We start from the raw sequence: 17260 nt of genomic DNA, 5'->3' as shown, positions 1-17260 counted from the left end.
GGCACTGTGAGTCGTGAAATTATTCCTCTCTGCATTCTCCTCGTTATTTTCACTAGCCTTCCCTGCCTCAACTTGAGGGCCTAAACACTGGATCCGAATGAAACATCAGCTCTCAAGACAGTTTCATCATACGTCTCACTGTGTCTGTTTGTATTCTGTACTGAATTACGGCGATATTAAGAGTCTGGTGCGTAGTTTTTGGTGGTCGTTCTGATACTGCTTTCACGTGGTCTCTAAAAGTCAATCTTTCGTTTAGATGAAGACAGAGACAACGACAAATCTACTAGATTTGGAGTGACGTGTCGTTTTGTTCATCGGATTTTGTCCAAACAACCTTCTCTTCAGACGTATGTAACTTGTTTTATTTACTGACAATTGTAATATCTTTCGCGAGCACCAGGTCCGAAGCAGAACTAAACCGTCATTACATTCCTTTTCCATCTGTATTGTAAAATCCCCTGAAACAATAAGCAGCTGGTCGTGTGCGTATGCCACAACTGCAGTAACTTCTTGACTTGCTTCCAAAAGATTAGCCCACAGCTGGGTCCCTGTGGACATCCCTTAGCGATATGTCTTTATACTACTGACTGGGTCGACCATTCCACCCCTCGATTTTTGCACTATTCTAACACGCCCAAATAGGGATAACTCGGTACTCTCAATTTCGTGAGCCTGGCGAAAAGGGAGAGCCACCGCAAATGATCGAAAGCTCCTTGAACATCGTCACCATAATCGCGAGCTGTTCTAATGCTCTATTTATTCTATCGACGACAGATTTTCCCTTCCTGAAGCTGTAGTGATTCGATTTAGTCCAATGAGTTCTCACTGGGTAAGCAGCCGCTCACAGAGAGTCTTCTTTGACTTTTTCCAAAGTATTCAAATAACATATCGATCGATAAAATTTCACCGAATTGGGTCTCGGTCCTCGCATTTTTTTTTTTTCGAGTACTACTGTATCACCAGTCTTCCATCTGTCAGGCGCGCATTCCTGCACCAGACACCCATTTAAAAATGCTGCCATGTATGGGACTAAGGTAACAGTACTCGTAATACTTTCCATATACATCACTTACAAGTTCAGCAGCACTATAACAATAGTAGTGTTGTTCTGGATTTTCAACCGAGCTGTTGTTTCCATTTTGTGCAGAATATTTCGACAAACGACTCATCTTCCTCAGGAGCTGCGGGTTGTGCTATTCGGGTACTCGCTGTCACTGGGCATTTCTTAGAATACAATCATGAAATGAAATACGATAAGAGTAGTATCGTGGTGTAAATGCCAACTCTCAAGGTGGTATAATTAAGGAGTCTAACTACAGTGAGGTGACAGTAGTCATAAGATAGCGATACGCATATACAGGGTGTTACAAAAAGGTACGGCCAAACGTTCAGGAAACATTCCTCACACACAAAGGAAGAAAATATGTTATGTGGAGATATGTGCGGAAACGCATACTTTCCATGTTAGAGCTCATTTTATTACCTCTTTTCAAATCACATTAATCATGGAATGGAAACAAACAGCAACAGAACTTACCGGCGTGACTTCAAACACTTTGTTACAGGAAATGTTCAAAATGTCGTCCGTTAGCGAGGATACATACATTCAACCTCCGTCGCATGGAATCCCTGATGCGCTGATGCAGCCCTGGAGAATGGCGTATTGTATCACAGCCGTCCACAATACGATCACGAAGAGTCTCTACATTTGGTACCGGGGTTGCGGAGACAAGAGCTTTCAAATACCCCCATAAATGAAAGTCAAGAGAGTTGAGGTCAGGAGAGCGTGGAGGCCATGGAATTGGTCTGCTTCTACCAATCCATCGGTCACCGAATCTGTTGTTGAGAAGCGTACGAACACTTCGACTGAAATGTGCAGGAGCTCCATCGTGCATGAACCAAATGTTGTGTCGTACTTGTAAAGGCACATGTTCTAGCAGCACAGGTAGAGTATCCCGTATGAAATCATGATAACGTGCTCCATTGAGCGTAGGTGGAAGAACATGGGGCCCAATCAAGACAGCACCAACAATGCCTGCCCAAACGTTCACAGAAAATCTGTGTTGATGATGTGACTGCACAATTGCGTGCGGATTCTCGTCAGCCCACACATGTTGATTGTGAAAATGTACAATTTGATCACGTTGGAATGAAGCCTCATCCGTAAAGAGAACATTTGCACTGAAATGAGACACACATTGTTGGATGAACCACTCGCAGAAGTGTACCCGTGGAGGCCAGTCAGCTGATGATAGTGCCTGCACACGCTGTACATGGTACGGAAACAACTGGTTCTCCCGTAGCACTCTCCATACAGTAAGGTGGTCAACGTTACCTTGTACAGTAGCAACTTCTCTGACGCTGACATTAGGGTTATCGTCAACTGCACGAAGAATTGCCTCGTCCATTGCAGGTGTCCTCGTCGTTCTAGGTCTTCCCCAGTCGCGAGTCATAGTTTGGAATATTCCATGATCCCTAAGACGCCGATCAATTGCTTCGAACGTCTTCCTGTCGGGACACCTTCGTTCTGGAAATCTGTCTCGATACAAACGTACCGCGCCACGGCTATTGTGCCGTGCTAATCCATACATCAAAGGGGCATCTGCCAACTCCGCATTTGTAAACATTGCACTGACTGCAAAACCACGTTCGTGATGAACACTAACCTGTTGATGCTACGAACTGATGTCCTTGGTGCTAGTACTGTAGAACAATGAGTCGCATGTCAACACAAGCACCGAAGTCAACATTACCTTCCTTCAATTGGGCCAACTGGCGGTGAATCGAGGAAGTGCAGTACATACTGACGAAACTAAAATGAGCTCTAACATGGAAATTAAGCGTTTCCGGAGACATGTCCATATAAAATATTTTCTTTATTTGTGTGTGAGAAATGTTTTCTGAAAGTTTGGCCGTACCTTTTTGTAACACCCTGTATACAGATGGCGGTGGTATCGCGTATAAGTGTAAAAGAGCAGTGCATTGGCGGGACTGTCATTTGTACTCAGGTGAGTCATGTGAAAAGATTTCGACTTGATTATGGTCGCACGACGTGAATTAACAGATTTTGACAGCGGAGTGGTAATAGGAGCTAGATGCACTGAGTATTCCATTTCGGAAACCGTTAGAGAATTCAATATCCCGCGGTCCGCAATGTCAAGAGTGTGGCGAGATTGCCAAATTTCAGTCATTACCTCTTACCATGGCCAATGATGCGGCCTACGGCCTTCATTTAACAACCGAGAACAGCGGCGTTTGTGTTAGAGTTATCAGCGCTAACAGACAAGCAACACTGCGTGAAATAATAATCAATGTGGGTCGTACTACCAACTTATCCGTCAGGACAGTGCGACTCAATTTGGCGTTAGTGGGCTATGGCAGCAGACGACCGACGCGAGTGCCTTTGCTAACTGCATGACATCGCCTGCAGCGCCTGTCTGGGGCTCGTAGCCACATCAGCTGGGCCCTAGACGCGACTGGAAAACCGAGGCCTAGTCAGGTGATTCCAGATTTCAGTTGTTAAGAACTGATGGTAGGACTCGAACGTGGCGCAGACCCCACGAAGCCAGGGGAGCAAGCTGTCAACAAAGCACTGTGCAAGCTGGTGATAGCTCCATAATGGTGTGGGCTGTGTGGTCCTCTGGGCAAACTGAACCGATCATTGACTATAATTGGTTATGTGCGGCCACTTGGAGACCATTTGCATGGGAGTTCGTGTTGTGGATGATAACGCGCCATGTCACTGGGCGACAAATGTTCGCAATTGGTTTGAAGGACAATGTGGACAGTTCGAGCGAATGATTTGGCCGACATAAATCCCATTGAACATTTATGGGACATAATCGACATCGTGTACAAAATCCTGCACCGGTAACACTTTCGCAGGCAGCATGGCCCAACGTTTCTCACAAGGACCGCCAGTGACTGGACTTACTGAGATCATGCCACGTCGAGTTTTTTCACTACGCCGAGCAAAATGAGGTCCGACATGACATTAGGAGGCAACCCACGACTTTTGAATCTTCAGTGTAAAATAGAAATAGGATAATTTAATGAACTGGGAAGGGGTTTCAATTTAAACAATGCTTGGAGTCAAGCACTCAGTTTCTTAACATATCGCCGGCCAATCACATCCACGAGAGCTGGGAAATTCTGAGACAATGTACGTTTTACATTGTTCCTCTGAAAAACGAAGAATATCAAAGGGCGCAGTGGGGTTCGGGAGTCAAACTACAATGTAACTAGCGGGGAGACAAATTGTTCAGACAAGAATCCAGGTAGCGAGTATACGTCAGAGCATAAGTTGCGGCATTGCATCTGAAGAAGAATGTGTGGAAAGTCGAAATTCTGTGCATAATGCAGAAACAACGAATCGACTGAACACTCAGAAGCACAACACTAATAAACGATGTCAAGAAAATGAGGGATCGCAGCACTATAAGGCTATTCGCTGTCTATGCTGTTGCGTACAGGAAAACATCATCGCTAAACGATCGTAAGAAATTACCGAAAGACTTGGAAAGATGGCAGCTCTCTTTCAAAGTGCATTAATATAAGATAAAGTCTATAACAAGGAGAAAGAACCGGATAGTATGCCTTTATTACATTAGTAGTTAAGGTGTAGAGCAAATCAAATGCTGCAAATTGGAAACCGTTTATTAGAAAGCGTGTGCAGTATCGTTATCTTTACGTGAGCTACAGTTCGCCGAAGGGACATTTAAAAACGCGTGGGAAATTTAAAGCAAGTGAAAACAGATGAGTAACTCCAAAAGAAATGCCTCGACATGTTTTCAGAAATCATACTTTCATTCTAAATCTTTGATATTCACAGGGGTCATAGAAGCATCATTCCCGCTCGTAATGAAATTTAATTCGACCTGTTTCTGCGAGTCGCTCTGTCGTATCACTTCATCAAGATGGCTGGAGCAAGTTATGTCCGTCTGGAGCAACATGACGTAATAGAGTTCCTGGGCTGTGAGGACGAGACAGTGACAAAGATTGCAAGTAACTGAAAAGGGTGTATGGAGATGTCAGATGACGCTGTTGATCGCAGTACAGTTAGTAGTTGAACAAGTTGATTATCTGGTTGAAGGGGGCTCGCCAGTAAATGGGACCTCCCACGCAGTGGCAAACCGAGCACTGGACAGAATCCTGACAATGTACAACGTATTGACAATCTTATTTTGGTTGACAATCTTATAACAGTGAACGACTGCCAATCCGAGTGACCGGCCGCGGTGACCGAGCGGTTCTAGGCGCTTCAGTCCGGAACCGTGCGACTGCTACGGTCGCAGGTTCGAATCCTGACTCGGGCATAGATGCGTGTGATGTCCTTACCTTAGTCAGGTTTAAGTAGTTCTACAGAAAAAAAGAGTGCGTAGGGTACTGAGATGTGAAAAAGTTTACTCCAGTTGGATTACAAGTGCTGATGGATGCCCACAGAGACACACAGAAGTCAGTGTGTAGCGAACTTTTGGTAAAATACGAGAATTAAGGAGATGACTTCCTCGCAAGAATTATAACAAGAGGTGAAATATTGTTGCATCACTTTGAACTGCAGATGAAAGGGCAATCGACGTAATGGCTTAATGCAATCCTTATGAAGAAGGAGAAGTTCAAAAGCGCACCATTAGCAGGATAAGTGATGGCTACTGTGTTTTTTGATTCAGGACGATTTTGTGGACATCATGCACAAATGGAACCACTATCAGTTCTGACACGTATGTGTCAACTCATTAAAACCTTCATGCTCTAACATGTTACGTTCGGCAACGAGGGCCAAAATACGATGTTCTGCTGTTGCAGCATAACACCCGGCCACATATAAGTGAGAAAACTGCTATCGAGATCATAAAGCGTTAAACCCGAAACACCCAGCCTACGGCCCTATAGGCCTTAGTTCCAATGTGGCGCGAGGCACTTGAAAAGATCGGAGATTATGGGAAAAAACGACATTTTGCCTTTCAAGAATGTATCAACGTATTATAATATCAAACATACGGGAAATAAACTAGATGTTGAAAAAGAGATGTACATTTATTATCGAGTGAAACTCGTAATATTATTATAGGTCTGCAGTTGTGTGTTAGGTTCGGTTGTGCATTGGACAGAAAATCTGTAGGTAAAACCGAGACAAGTCAAGTGAGTGGTCGCGTGCCGCATGCTCACCCTCCTGTTTGCCGATGGACTGCCAGCGGCCGAGGGCCCTGCGCATGTCGGTGACGTTGAGGTTGTAGACGACAACATCCCTGCCCTCGGTCCACTTGAGCGTGAGCCAGCTGCCGGTGGAGTTCTGGCGGTGCAGGACCACGATGGGGCACTTGCGCTGCTCGATCATCGACATCTCCAGCACCTTAGGGTCGTGCTCCACGATCTCCACCACATACCACTGACCAGTCACCTGCGAGGCAGAAACCAGCAGACAGATTGTAAAGGCAAACAGCTCTTTGCCATTACTCAGTTCGAGTACAGTTATGTAAACTGACGGATGGCGTTCGATACAGTTACGCACGACCTGCGGAATACACTACTGGCCAATAAAATTGCTACAAGAAGAAGAAATGCAGATGATAAACAGGTATTCACTGGACAAATATATTATACTAGAACTGACATGTGATTACATTTTCACGCAATTTGGGTGCATATATACTGAGAAATCAGTACCCAGAACAACCACCTCTGGCCGCAATAACGGCCTTGATACGCTTGGGCATTGAGTCAAACAGAGCTTGGATGGCGTGTACAGGTACAGCTGCCCATGGAGTTTCAACACGACACCACAGTTCATCAAGAGTAGTGACTGGCATGTTGTGACGAGCCAGTTCCTCGGCCACCATTGACCAGACGTCTTCAATTGGTGAGAGATCTGGATAATGTGCTGGTCAGGGCAGCAGTGTAACTTTGTCTGTATCCGGGAGGCCCGTACCGGACCTGCAACATCCGGTCGTTCTTTATCCTGCTGAAATGTAGGGTTTTGCAGGGATCGAATGAAGGGTAGAACCACGGGTCATAACACATCTGAAATGTAACGTCCACTGTTCAAAGTTCCTTCAATGCGAATAAGAGGTGACCGAGACGTGTAACCAATTGCACCTTATACCGTCACGCCAGGTGATAGGCCAGTATGGCGATGACGAATACACGCTTCCAATGTGCGTTCACCGCGATGTCACCAAACACGGATGCGACCATCATGATGCTCTAAACAGAACCTGGATTCATCCGAAAAAATGACGTTTTGCCATTTGTGCACCCAGGTTCGTCGTTGAGTACACCATCGCAGGCGCTCCTGTCTGTGATGCAGCGTCAAGGGTAACCGCAGCCATGGTCTCGAACTGTTCGTGCAGATGGTTGTTGTCTTGCAAAGTCCCCATCTGTTGACTCAGGGATCGAGACATAGCTGAACGATCAGTGACAGCCATGCGGATAAGATGCCTGTCACCTCGACTGCTAGTGATACGAGGCCGTTGGGATCCAGCACGGCGTTCCGTATTACCCTTCTGAAACCCACCGATTCCATATTCTGGTATCGCTCATTGGATCTCGACCAACGCGAGTAGCAGTGTCGGGATACGATAAACCGCAATCGCGATAGGTTACAATCTGAACTTTATCAAAGTCGGAAACGTGATGGTACGCATTTCTCCTCCTTACATGAGGCATCACAACAACGTTTCACCAGGCAACGCCGATCAACTGATGTTTGTGTATGAGAAATCGGTTGGAAACTTTCTTCAGGTCACCACGTTGAAGGTGTCGCCAACTGCGCCAACCTTGTGTGAATTATCTGGAAAGCTTATCATTTGCATATTACAACGTCTTCTTCCTGTCGGTTAAATTTCGTGTCTGTAGCACGTCATCTTCGTGGTGTAGCAGTTTTAATGGCCAGTAGTGTGGCTTTGTGTTCGAAATAAGGTGTTCCTAGAAAGCAGAACGAAGTATGTGATTCTTTACAGAGAATAAATCTTCAGAGGAAAAAGTATCTTTGGGCGCACCTCGATGGAGTATTATAAGAGCTTTGCTTTTTCATTGTACACACAGGTGTCCAAACTTATGGACGAAAGCAACTTTCGCATAATGTGTCACTGCCAAATTACATAACTTGAACCATACTTAGAAAGAAATGCTGAAGTAGAGCACAGAAGGTAACAAACATAAATGACACTTGTGGACACATACCTGAACGGAGTGTTATAGGACCATTACATTTCACAGTACGTTAAAATGATCTAGTAAATAAAGTCGGAAGCTCGATGAGGCTGTTCGCGAATGATACTGTTCTACACAGATAAGTCGCAACGCTACAAAAAAATGAAATGGTTCAAATGGCTCTGAGCACTATGCGACTTAACTTATGAGGTCATCAGTCGCCTAGAACTTAGAACTAATTAAACCTAACTAACCTAAAGACATCACACACATCCATGCCCGAGGCAGGATTCGAACTTGCGACTGTAGCTCCCAGAACCGCACGGCCACTCCGGCTGGCCAACAACGCTACAAAACTACAGCGAAATGTAGAAAAATCTATAGACGGCCGACTCTTAGTGCACTAATTGGCAACTGACTCTCAACATCTTTTACGCATAAAAATTCAGCCTGCGTGTATTTGTACCCTCAAAATTCAAAAAAATAGTCCGTCGATTGCTTTGAAATTTTGCCATAACACTGCATGGGAATCAGCTCGCTTTTAATTTATCTTCTTCTAAAATTTAAGTGATATAAGTAAGACATAGGGAAATGTGTAGTGCCCAAAGGAGTATACATGCGACTGATTTGTTTTATAATTTAAACGAGACTCTATTGAAGTATTAAGCAAATGTACATTACATACTTTTAAACAATAATATACAGGTTTTCTGTTAAAACGGACTGCGAGAAAGAAAATGTTCTTTCATATAAATGTGCGGTTTTGCTTTCTAGGGCGTTTCAAAGAGAATATACGTATTTCGAATGCACGTGTTTATTAAACTTTAAATTATGCGAATATGAAACTTTACACACATATTTACGAACCCCTCAAGCTCAGATTACAGATGTTCAGTATGTCCTCCATCAGCGACACGAACAATATCACATCGATACTCAAATTTCTCCCATACTCGGGCAAGCATGTACTTCGTCACTGACGTTATGGCAGTACGGATCCGGTTCTTTAACTCTTCCAGGTTCTGTGGGAGTGGTGGCACATAAACGCTGTCTTTAACGAAACCCCACAGGAAGTAGTCAGAGGGTGTCAAATGCGGTGATAGTGGAGCCCAGCTGAGAGATGCTAAGTCGCCAGCTTCTTGACGACTTATCCAACGGTTCGGTAGGCGTTCATTCAGATATTGACGCACTTGGCGACTCCAGTGAGGGGGTTCCCCGTCTTGTTGGAAAATGAAGTTGTCTTCGTGCAGCCTCGGAAACAACCAGTTTTGTAACATAGCGAGATACGAGTGACCTTTAACCATGTTTCCATCAAACAAGAATGGGCCTTAAACAGATGACCGGGATATCGCACAAAAAACATTTGGGCGAATCTCGTACATGTTCAATGGCTGCATGTGGGTTCTGTAGGCCCCAGATTCGAACATTGTTTTTGTTTACCTGACCACTAAGATGGAAAGTTGCTTCATCACTGAACACTATGCGTGGTGCGAAAGTGTCATCATTGTCAATAGCATCTAGAATCACGTTACAAAATGCAACACGTTTGCGTTTGTCATTAAGACGCAGGGCTTGTAACAATGTGTGTGAAAACTTACGAGATTGAACTGCTAAGGTCATCAGTCCCTAAGCTTACACACTAGTTAACCTAAATTGTCCTAAGGACAAACACACACACCCATGCTTGAGGGAGGACTCGAACCTCTTCCGGGACCAGCCGCACAGTCCATGACTAAAGCGCCCTAGACGGTTCGGCTAGTGCCGCGCGGCGAGCTTGTAACAGCTGTAACTTCCACGGCTTCATAACCAACCGACGTCTCAAAACACGCCAAATTGTTGTTGTAGGCAGTTGTAAATCTCGTCTGGCACGACGGGTTGATTTTGAAGTACTACGTTGGAAAGCAGTTTGATTTCTTGCAACATTTTCTTCAGGAACACGAGGGCTGCCAAGACTTTTTCCTTTGCATACACATCCTGTATCTAGGAACCTTTGATACCATCTGCGAATGTTACGCCCAATTACTTTGGTATTTCAACCTGAAAAGAATTCGCACTGTAGTCACGGAATTACCAAGCAAAACAGAGGACAGCTGACATTAAGAGGCTATTAATATAAACTAGACTATGTATTCGTTTCTCAAATAGCCGAGCCGAAGCACAGCGATCGATAGTTTAGACAAAATAATATTTTGTAATACGTATATTCTTTTTTAAACACCCTGCATACATTCTTGCTCACAGACGGTTTTCGCAGAAAACAGGAAAGCTGCATTTATGGCTTATCAGCTTATGATTAGAAGCATCTGAATTTGCAGTAACGATAAACAAGGCTCTAAGTGAGGGAGGGGCGGAGGAGAGGAGATGGAGAGAGGGGTCGGAGGAATTGGCGATAGAGAGAGGAACAGAGACAGGGGACAGGAGGAGACGGACAGAGAGGGAGGAGGAGAAGACTAAAGAGGAGAAGAGGTGACGTACAGAAAAAGGGTATATTTGTTATACGTGAAATTCAGAAATCAAATATTAATCCCCTAAAATACACTCATGTTGCTGGCTGCTGTGGCCGAGCGGCTTTAGGCGCTTTAGTCCGGGACTGCGCTGCTACTACGGTCGCAGGTTCGAATCCTGCCCTGGGAATGGACGCGTGTGATGTCCTTAGGTTAGTTAGGTTTAAGTAGTACTAAGTCTAGGGGACTGATGATCTCAGATGTTAAGTCCCACAGTGCTTAGAGCCATTTGAACCATTTGAACACTCATGCTCATAAATTAAGGATAATGCTGGTACATGGTGAATCAACGCTCTGGTGGATGGTTTGCGAGTTTAAATCACCTCGGGGTATGACCATGCGGTGCATTTGACCTACAGTCGTCGCATGGTGGCGCTGGCAGCAGTCCACATAGGCAGAGGTGTGTTGGTGCATGCCACAATACGGTGCAGCGAGTAAGTTTGTAGACGTTTTCAGACGTGCTAATGGCGACTGTGTGTTGAAAATGACTCAAAAAACACATATTGATGACGTTATGAGGAGTAGAATACTAGGGCGACTGGAGGCTGGTCATACTCAACAGGTCATAGCTTGGGTCCTCCGTGTGCCTCAAAGTGTGATCTCAAGATTATGACAAGAATTCCAGCAGACAGGAAACGTGTCCAGGCGCTACAGTAAGGGACGTCCACAGTGTACAATATCACAAGAAGACCGATATCTCACCATCAGTGCCCGCAGACGGCCATGGAGTACTGCAGGTTACCTTGTTCGGGAAATCGCCGCAGCCACTGGAACAGCTGTCGCCTGACACTCGGTTACAGACGACTGAACAGACATGGTTTATTCGTCCAGAGACCTGTAAGGTGCATTCCACTGGTCCCTGGTCACAGGAGAGCCCTCAAAGTCTGGTGTCAAGAACGCAGTACATGGTCATTGATACAGTGGTCCTCAGTTTATGTTCACGGACGAGTACAGGTATAGTCTGAACAGTGATTCTCACCGGGTTTTCATCAGGCGTGAAGCAGGAACCAGAGGTCGTGGTTTGATGGAGTGGGGTGGGATTATGATTGGTGCACGAACATCCCTGCATGTCTTTCACAGAGGAACTGTAACAAGTCAGGTGTATCGGGACGTCATTTTGCACCAGTATGTCAGCATTTTCAGTTGTGCAGTGGCTCCCACCTTCCTCCTGATAGATGATAACGCACGGCCCCACCTAGCTGCCATCATGGAGGAGTACCTTGATACAGAAAGTATCAGGCGAATGGAGTGGCCTGCCTGTTCTCCAGACTTAAACCCCATCGAGCATGTCTGGGATGCTCTCGGTCGACTTATCGCTGCACATCTTCAAACCCCTACGACCCTTCAGGACCTCCGACGGGCACTGGTGCGAGAATGGGAGGCTAAACCCCAACACCTGTTCGACCACCATACCAGAGTATGCCAACCCGTTGAGCGGCCTGTGTACGTGTGCATGGTGATCACATCCCATACTGATGTCGGGGTACATGCGCAGGAAACAGTGGCGTTTTGTAGCACATGTGTTTCGGGACGGTTTTCTCAACTTACCAGTAATACCGTGGACTTACGGATCTGTGTCGCGAGTGTTCCCTATCTGCCTATGCTGTTAGCGTCAGTTTTGTGTAGTGCCACGTAGTGTGGCACCAAATTCTGCAACTACCTTTAATTTATGAGCATGAGTGTAGTTCGACGCAACTCGAAAAAGTTCTCGAGGAAACCGACTTTGAAATTTTCCGACAGTCTTTAATATGCTACAGCGATGTCGATTTTCTCCACAGGCTGTGGTCCTGGGTGGTAGAATGCTCGCCTGCCACTTATGGGTTTTAGGTTTGATTCTCGGCTGACGCAAATTTTTAAAAACAGGTGCCTGCACTACTAGCATTCCCGTGAATTTTAAAAGTCGCAAAGGCGGAAAAATCTGGTAGTGCTCGATACTGGTAATTGCTGGTTCGAAAGTCGTGTCGGTCATTTTTTTCGTTTTTTTAAGTTCCGTATCTCAGTCAGTCGGTAATAATGGAACCGTTATAGGATCACTTCGTTTGTCCGTCTCTTTGACTGTCAAGACCCCTTTTTCTCAATAACTGTGAGATGTTTCTAATTGAAATTTATATCACGGACTAATGTCGACGGCCTCTTGGCAATAATCTCATATCTTACCTGTCGTGTGACAGTCTTGTGGTGCCATTTTTCAACAGGACGTTACTCATCCACACATTTCAGTTGTATTTATCAACTGTTTGCACGATGTGGATCTACTCTCGTGCCCAGCGAGGTTCCCAGATCTGACACCAATAAAATGTGTGGAACCAACTAGGATGTCAACTTCATGCCAGTGCAGTATCGAGGGTATCAAGGACCAGTTACAACAGCTGCGGGGCCAGCTTGGCTCAGGAGAGGAGACAACGGATTTATGACACCCTACCCAACTGAGGCATTGTATACATCCAGGCCAGAGAGAGTGCAACGTCATCTGACAAGTGGGTTCATTCTGATAAGTTCTTTTTAAATCTGACTTGAAACTGTAATCACCGAAATAACATCACACTGAAGTTTCGTTTCGTTTCCTCCTCCCCTCCTTGGAGGTTTCCATTTTTTGGCAGAATATGCTGCTAGATAAGTTTGAGGACTACATCTTGTACCCGACTGCTTAATACCGAACTATCTACATCTACATCTACATGACTACTCTGCAATTCACATTTAAGTGCTTGGCAGAGGGTTCATCGAACCACAATCATACTATCTCTCTACTATTCCGAACAGCGAGCGGGAAAAACGAACACCTAAACCTTTCTATTCGAGCTCTGATTTCTCTTATTTTATTTTGATGATCATTCCTACCTATGTAGGTTGGACTCAACAAAATATTTTCGCATTCGGAAGAGAAAGTTGGTGACTGAAATTTCGTAAAAAGGTCTCGCCGCGACGAAAAACGTCTATGCTGTAATGACTTCCATCCCAACTCGTGTATCATATCCGCCACACTCTCTCCCCTATAACGTGATAATACAAAACGAGCGGCCATTTTTTGCACCCTTTCGATGTCCTCCGTCAATCCCATCTGGTAAGGATCCCACACCGCGCAGCAATATTCTAACAGAGGACGAACGAGTGTAGTGTAAGCTGTCTCTTTAGTGGACTTGTTGCATCTTCTAAGTGACCTGCCAATGAAAAGCAACCTTTAGCTCGCCTTCCCGACAATATTATCTATGTGGTCCTTCCAACTGAAGTTGTTCGTAATTTTAACACCCAGGTACTTAGTTGAATTGACAGCCTTGAGAATTGTACTATTTATCGAGTAATCGAATTCCAACGGATTTCTTTTGGAACTCATGTGGATCATCTCACACTTTTCGTTATTTAGCGTCAACTGCCACCTGACACACCAAACAGCAATCTTTTCTAAATCGCTTTGCAACTGATACTGGTCTTCGGATGACCTTACTAGACGGTAAATTACAGCATCATCTACGAACAGTCTAAGAGAACTGCTCAAATTGTCACCCAGGTCATTTATATAGATCAGGAACAGTAGAGGTCCCAGGACGCTTCCCTGGGGAACACCTCATATCACTTCAGTTTTACTCGATGATTTGCCATCTATTACTACGAACTGCGACCTTCCTGACAGGAAATCACGAATCCAGTCGCACAACTGAGACGATACCCCATAGCTCCGCAGCTTGATTAGAAGTCGCTTATGAGGAACGGTGTCAAAAGCTTTCCGGAAATCTAGAAATACGGAATCAACTTGAGATCCCCTGTCGATAGCGGCCATTACTTCGTGCGAATAAAGAGCTAGCTGCGTTGCACAAGAGCGATGTTTTCTGAAGCCATGCTGATTACGTGTCAATAGATCGTTCCCTTCGAGGTGATTCATAATGTTTGAATACACTAGAGATTAGATTAGATTAGATTAGATTAATACTTGTTCCATAGATCATGAATACGACACTTCGTAATGATGTGGAACGTGTCAGGTTAATAAAAGATGTCTGTACAAGAAATTACATTACACAAAATATTGCATGACACTAATGATTAAGTTTTTTTTTTTTTTTTTATACTTACTTTATATCTAAAAATTCAGCCAATGAGTAGAAGGAGTTGTCATCTAGAAATTCTTTTAATTTATTTTTAAATGTTAGTTGGCTATCTGTCAGGCTTTTGATGCTGTTTGGTAGGTGCCCAAAGACTTTTGTGGCAGCATAATTTACCCCTTTCTGTGCCAAAGTCAGATTTAACCCTGCATAGTGAAGATCATCCTTTCTCCTGGTGTTATAGGTATGCACACTGCTATTACTTTTGAATTGGGTTGGATTATTATCAACAAATTTCATAAGGGAATATATATACTGTGAGGTTACTGTGAGGATCCCTAGATCCTTAAATAGATGTCTGCAGGATGACCGTGGGTGGGCTCCAGCAATTATTCTGATTACACGTTTTTGTGCAATGAATACTTTTCTACTCAACGATGAATTACCCCAGAATATGATGCCATACGAAAGCAGTGAATGAAAGTAGGCATAGTAAGCTAATTTACTGAGATTCTTATCACCAAAATTTGCAATAACCCTAATAGCATACGTAGCTGAACTCAGACGTTTCAGCAGACCATCAATGTGTTGCTTCCAGTTTAACCTCTCATCAATGGACACACCTAAAAATTTTGAAAATTCTACCTTAGCTACAGACTTCTGTTCAAATTCTATATTTATTACTGGAGTTTTGCCATTTACTGTACGGAACTGTATATACTGTGTTTTATCAAAATTTAAAGAGAGTCCGTTTGCTGAGAACCACTTAATAATTTTGTGAAAAACATCATTTACAATTACATCACTTAGTTCTTGGTTTTTGGATGTTATTACTATACTTGTATCATCAGCAAAAAGAACTAACTTTGCATCTTCATCAATGTGGAATGGTAAGTCATTAATGTATATCAAGAACAGTAAAGGACCTAAGACCGAACCCTGTGGGACCCCGTGCTTGATAGCACCCCAGTTTGAGGAATCAGCTGTTTTAACATTACACGAACCACTTATTTCAACTTTCTGCATTCTTCCAGTTAAGTATGAATTAAACCATTTGTGCACTGCCCCACTCAAACCATAATGATTTAGCTTATCTAAAAGAATTCCATGATTTACACAATCAAAGGCCTTTGAGAGATCACAAAAAATACCAATGGGTGATGTCCGGTTATTCAGAGCATTTAATATTTGATCAGTGAAAGCATATATAGCATTTTCTGTTGAAAAGCCTTTCTGAAAACCAAACTGACATTTTGTTAGTACTTTATTTTTACAAATATGGGAGGCTACTCTTGAATACATTACTTTCTCAAAAATTTTTGATAGAGCTGTCAGAAGAGAGATTGGGCAGTAGTTGTTGACATCCGACATATCCCCCTTTTTATGCAATGGTTTTACAATGGCATATTTCAGTCTATCAGGGAAAACACCCTGCTCCAAAGAGCTATTACATACGTGGCTGAGAATTCTACTTATCTGTGGGGAACAAGCTTTAAGTACTTTGCTGGAAATGCCATCAATTCCGTAAGAGCTTTTACTTTTCAGTGAGTTTATTATTTTACTGATTTCAGAGGGAGAGGTTGGTGGAATTACAGCTGTTTCAAACTGTGCAGGTATGGCCTCTTCTATTAATAGCCTTGCCTCTTCTAGTGAAGATCTAGATCCTATTTTCTCCACAACATTTAAAAAATGATTATTCAAAATATTTTCAATTTCTGATTGTTTGTTAGTGCACTTGTCATTCAATTTTATTGCACTAAAGTCTTCCTGTGCTCTTGGTTGCCCTGTTTCCCTTTCAATAATATTCCAAATTGCTTTAATTTTATTATCAGAGTTACTGATCTCAGACATGATACACATGCTTCTGGACTTTTTAATAACTTTTCTTAGTACTGCACAATAGTTTTTATAATATTGAACAATTTCGGGGTCAGTACTCCATCTTGCTGTTAGATACAGTTCTCTTTTGCGGTTGCAAGATATTCTTATTCCTTTAGTTAGCCAAGGTTTTTTATATGTTTTCTTGGAATTATGTTTAAGTATTTTCTTGGGAAAACAATTTTCAAATACCCTTAAAAATGTATTGTGAAATAAGTTATATTTCAAGTTTGCATCGGGTTCCTTATACACTTCATCCCAGTCTAGCTGCTGTAGGCTTTCCCTAAAGTTTGCAATATTTATATTGTTAATTGAACGCACTGCTTTGAAAGTCTGATTTATTATACTGCATGGAGCTATGTCATGTACTGTAACAAGCTGTGCACTATGATCTGAAAGACCATTCTCAACAGGATAAGCATTTATGTCCTTAAACTTATCTTGGTCTATAAAAAAGTTATCTATCAATGTACTGCTGTTCTTTGTTATCCGAGTAGGAAAATCAATGACGGAGCTCAAATTGAAAGAACTGAGTAATACTAAAAGGTCATTCTTCCTATTACACTCTTTCAGGGAATCAACATTGAAATCCCCACAAATGATAATTTGCTTCCCCCTGTCTGACAGATAGCACAACAAAGCATCCAAGTTTTCCAGAAATAGCTGGAAATTCCCTGAGGGGGACCT

The 17260-nt window shown here is 43.5% G+C and overlaps 1 protein-coding gene across 1 annotated transcript in view; it reads right to left on the bottom strand.

Moving 5' to 3' along the window:
• LOC126336854 (uncharacterized) overlaps window positions 1-17260 on the bottom strand; it is a 145173-nt gene that overhangs the window by 15066 nt on the left and 112847 nt on the right. Inside the window, exon 3 of the mRNA XM_050000947.1 lies at window positions 6169-6400. Within this exon, the coding sequence (XP_049856904.1) occupies window positions 6169-6400 (232 nt within the window). The remainder of the gene's footprint in view (window positions 1-6168; window positions 6401-17260) is intronic.

Source organism: Schistocerca gregaria, chromosome 2 (assembly GCF_023897955.1).
Source record: "Schistocerca gregaria isolate iqSchGreg1 chromosome 2, iqSchGreg1.2, whole genome shotgun sequence".
Lineage (NCBI taxonomy): Eukaryota > Metazoa > Arthropoda > Insecta > Orthoptera > Acrididae > Schistocerca > Schistocerca gregaria.
The sequence above is the reverse complement of the archived record's forward strand: the minus strand, read 5'-3'. Positions and strand labels throughout refer to the sequence as shown.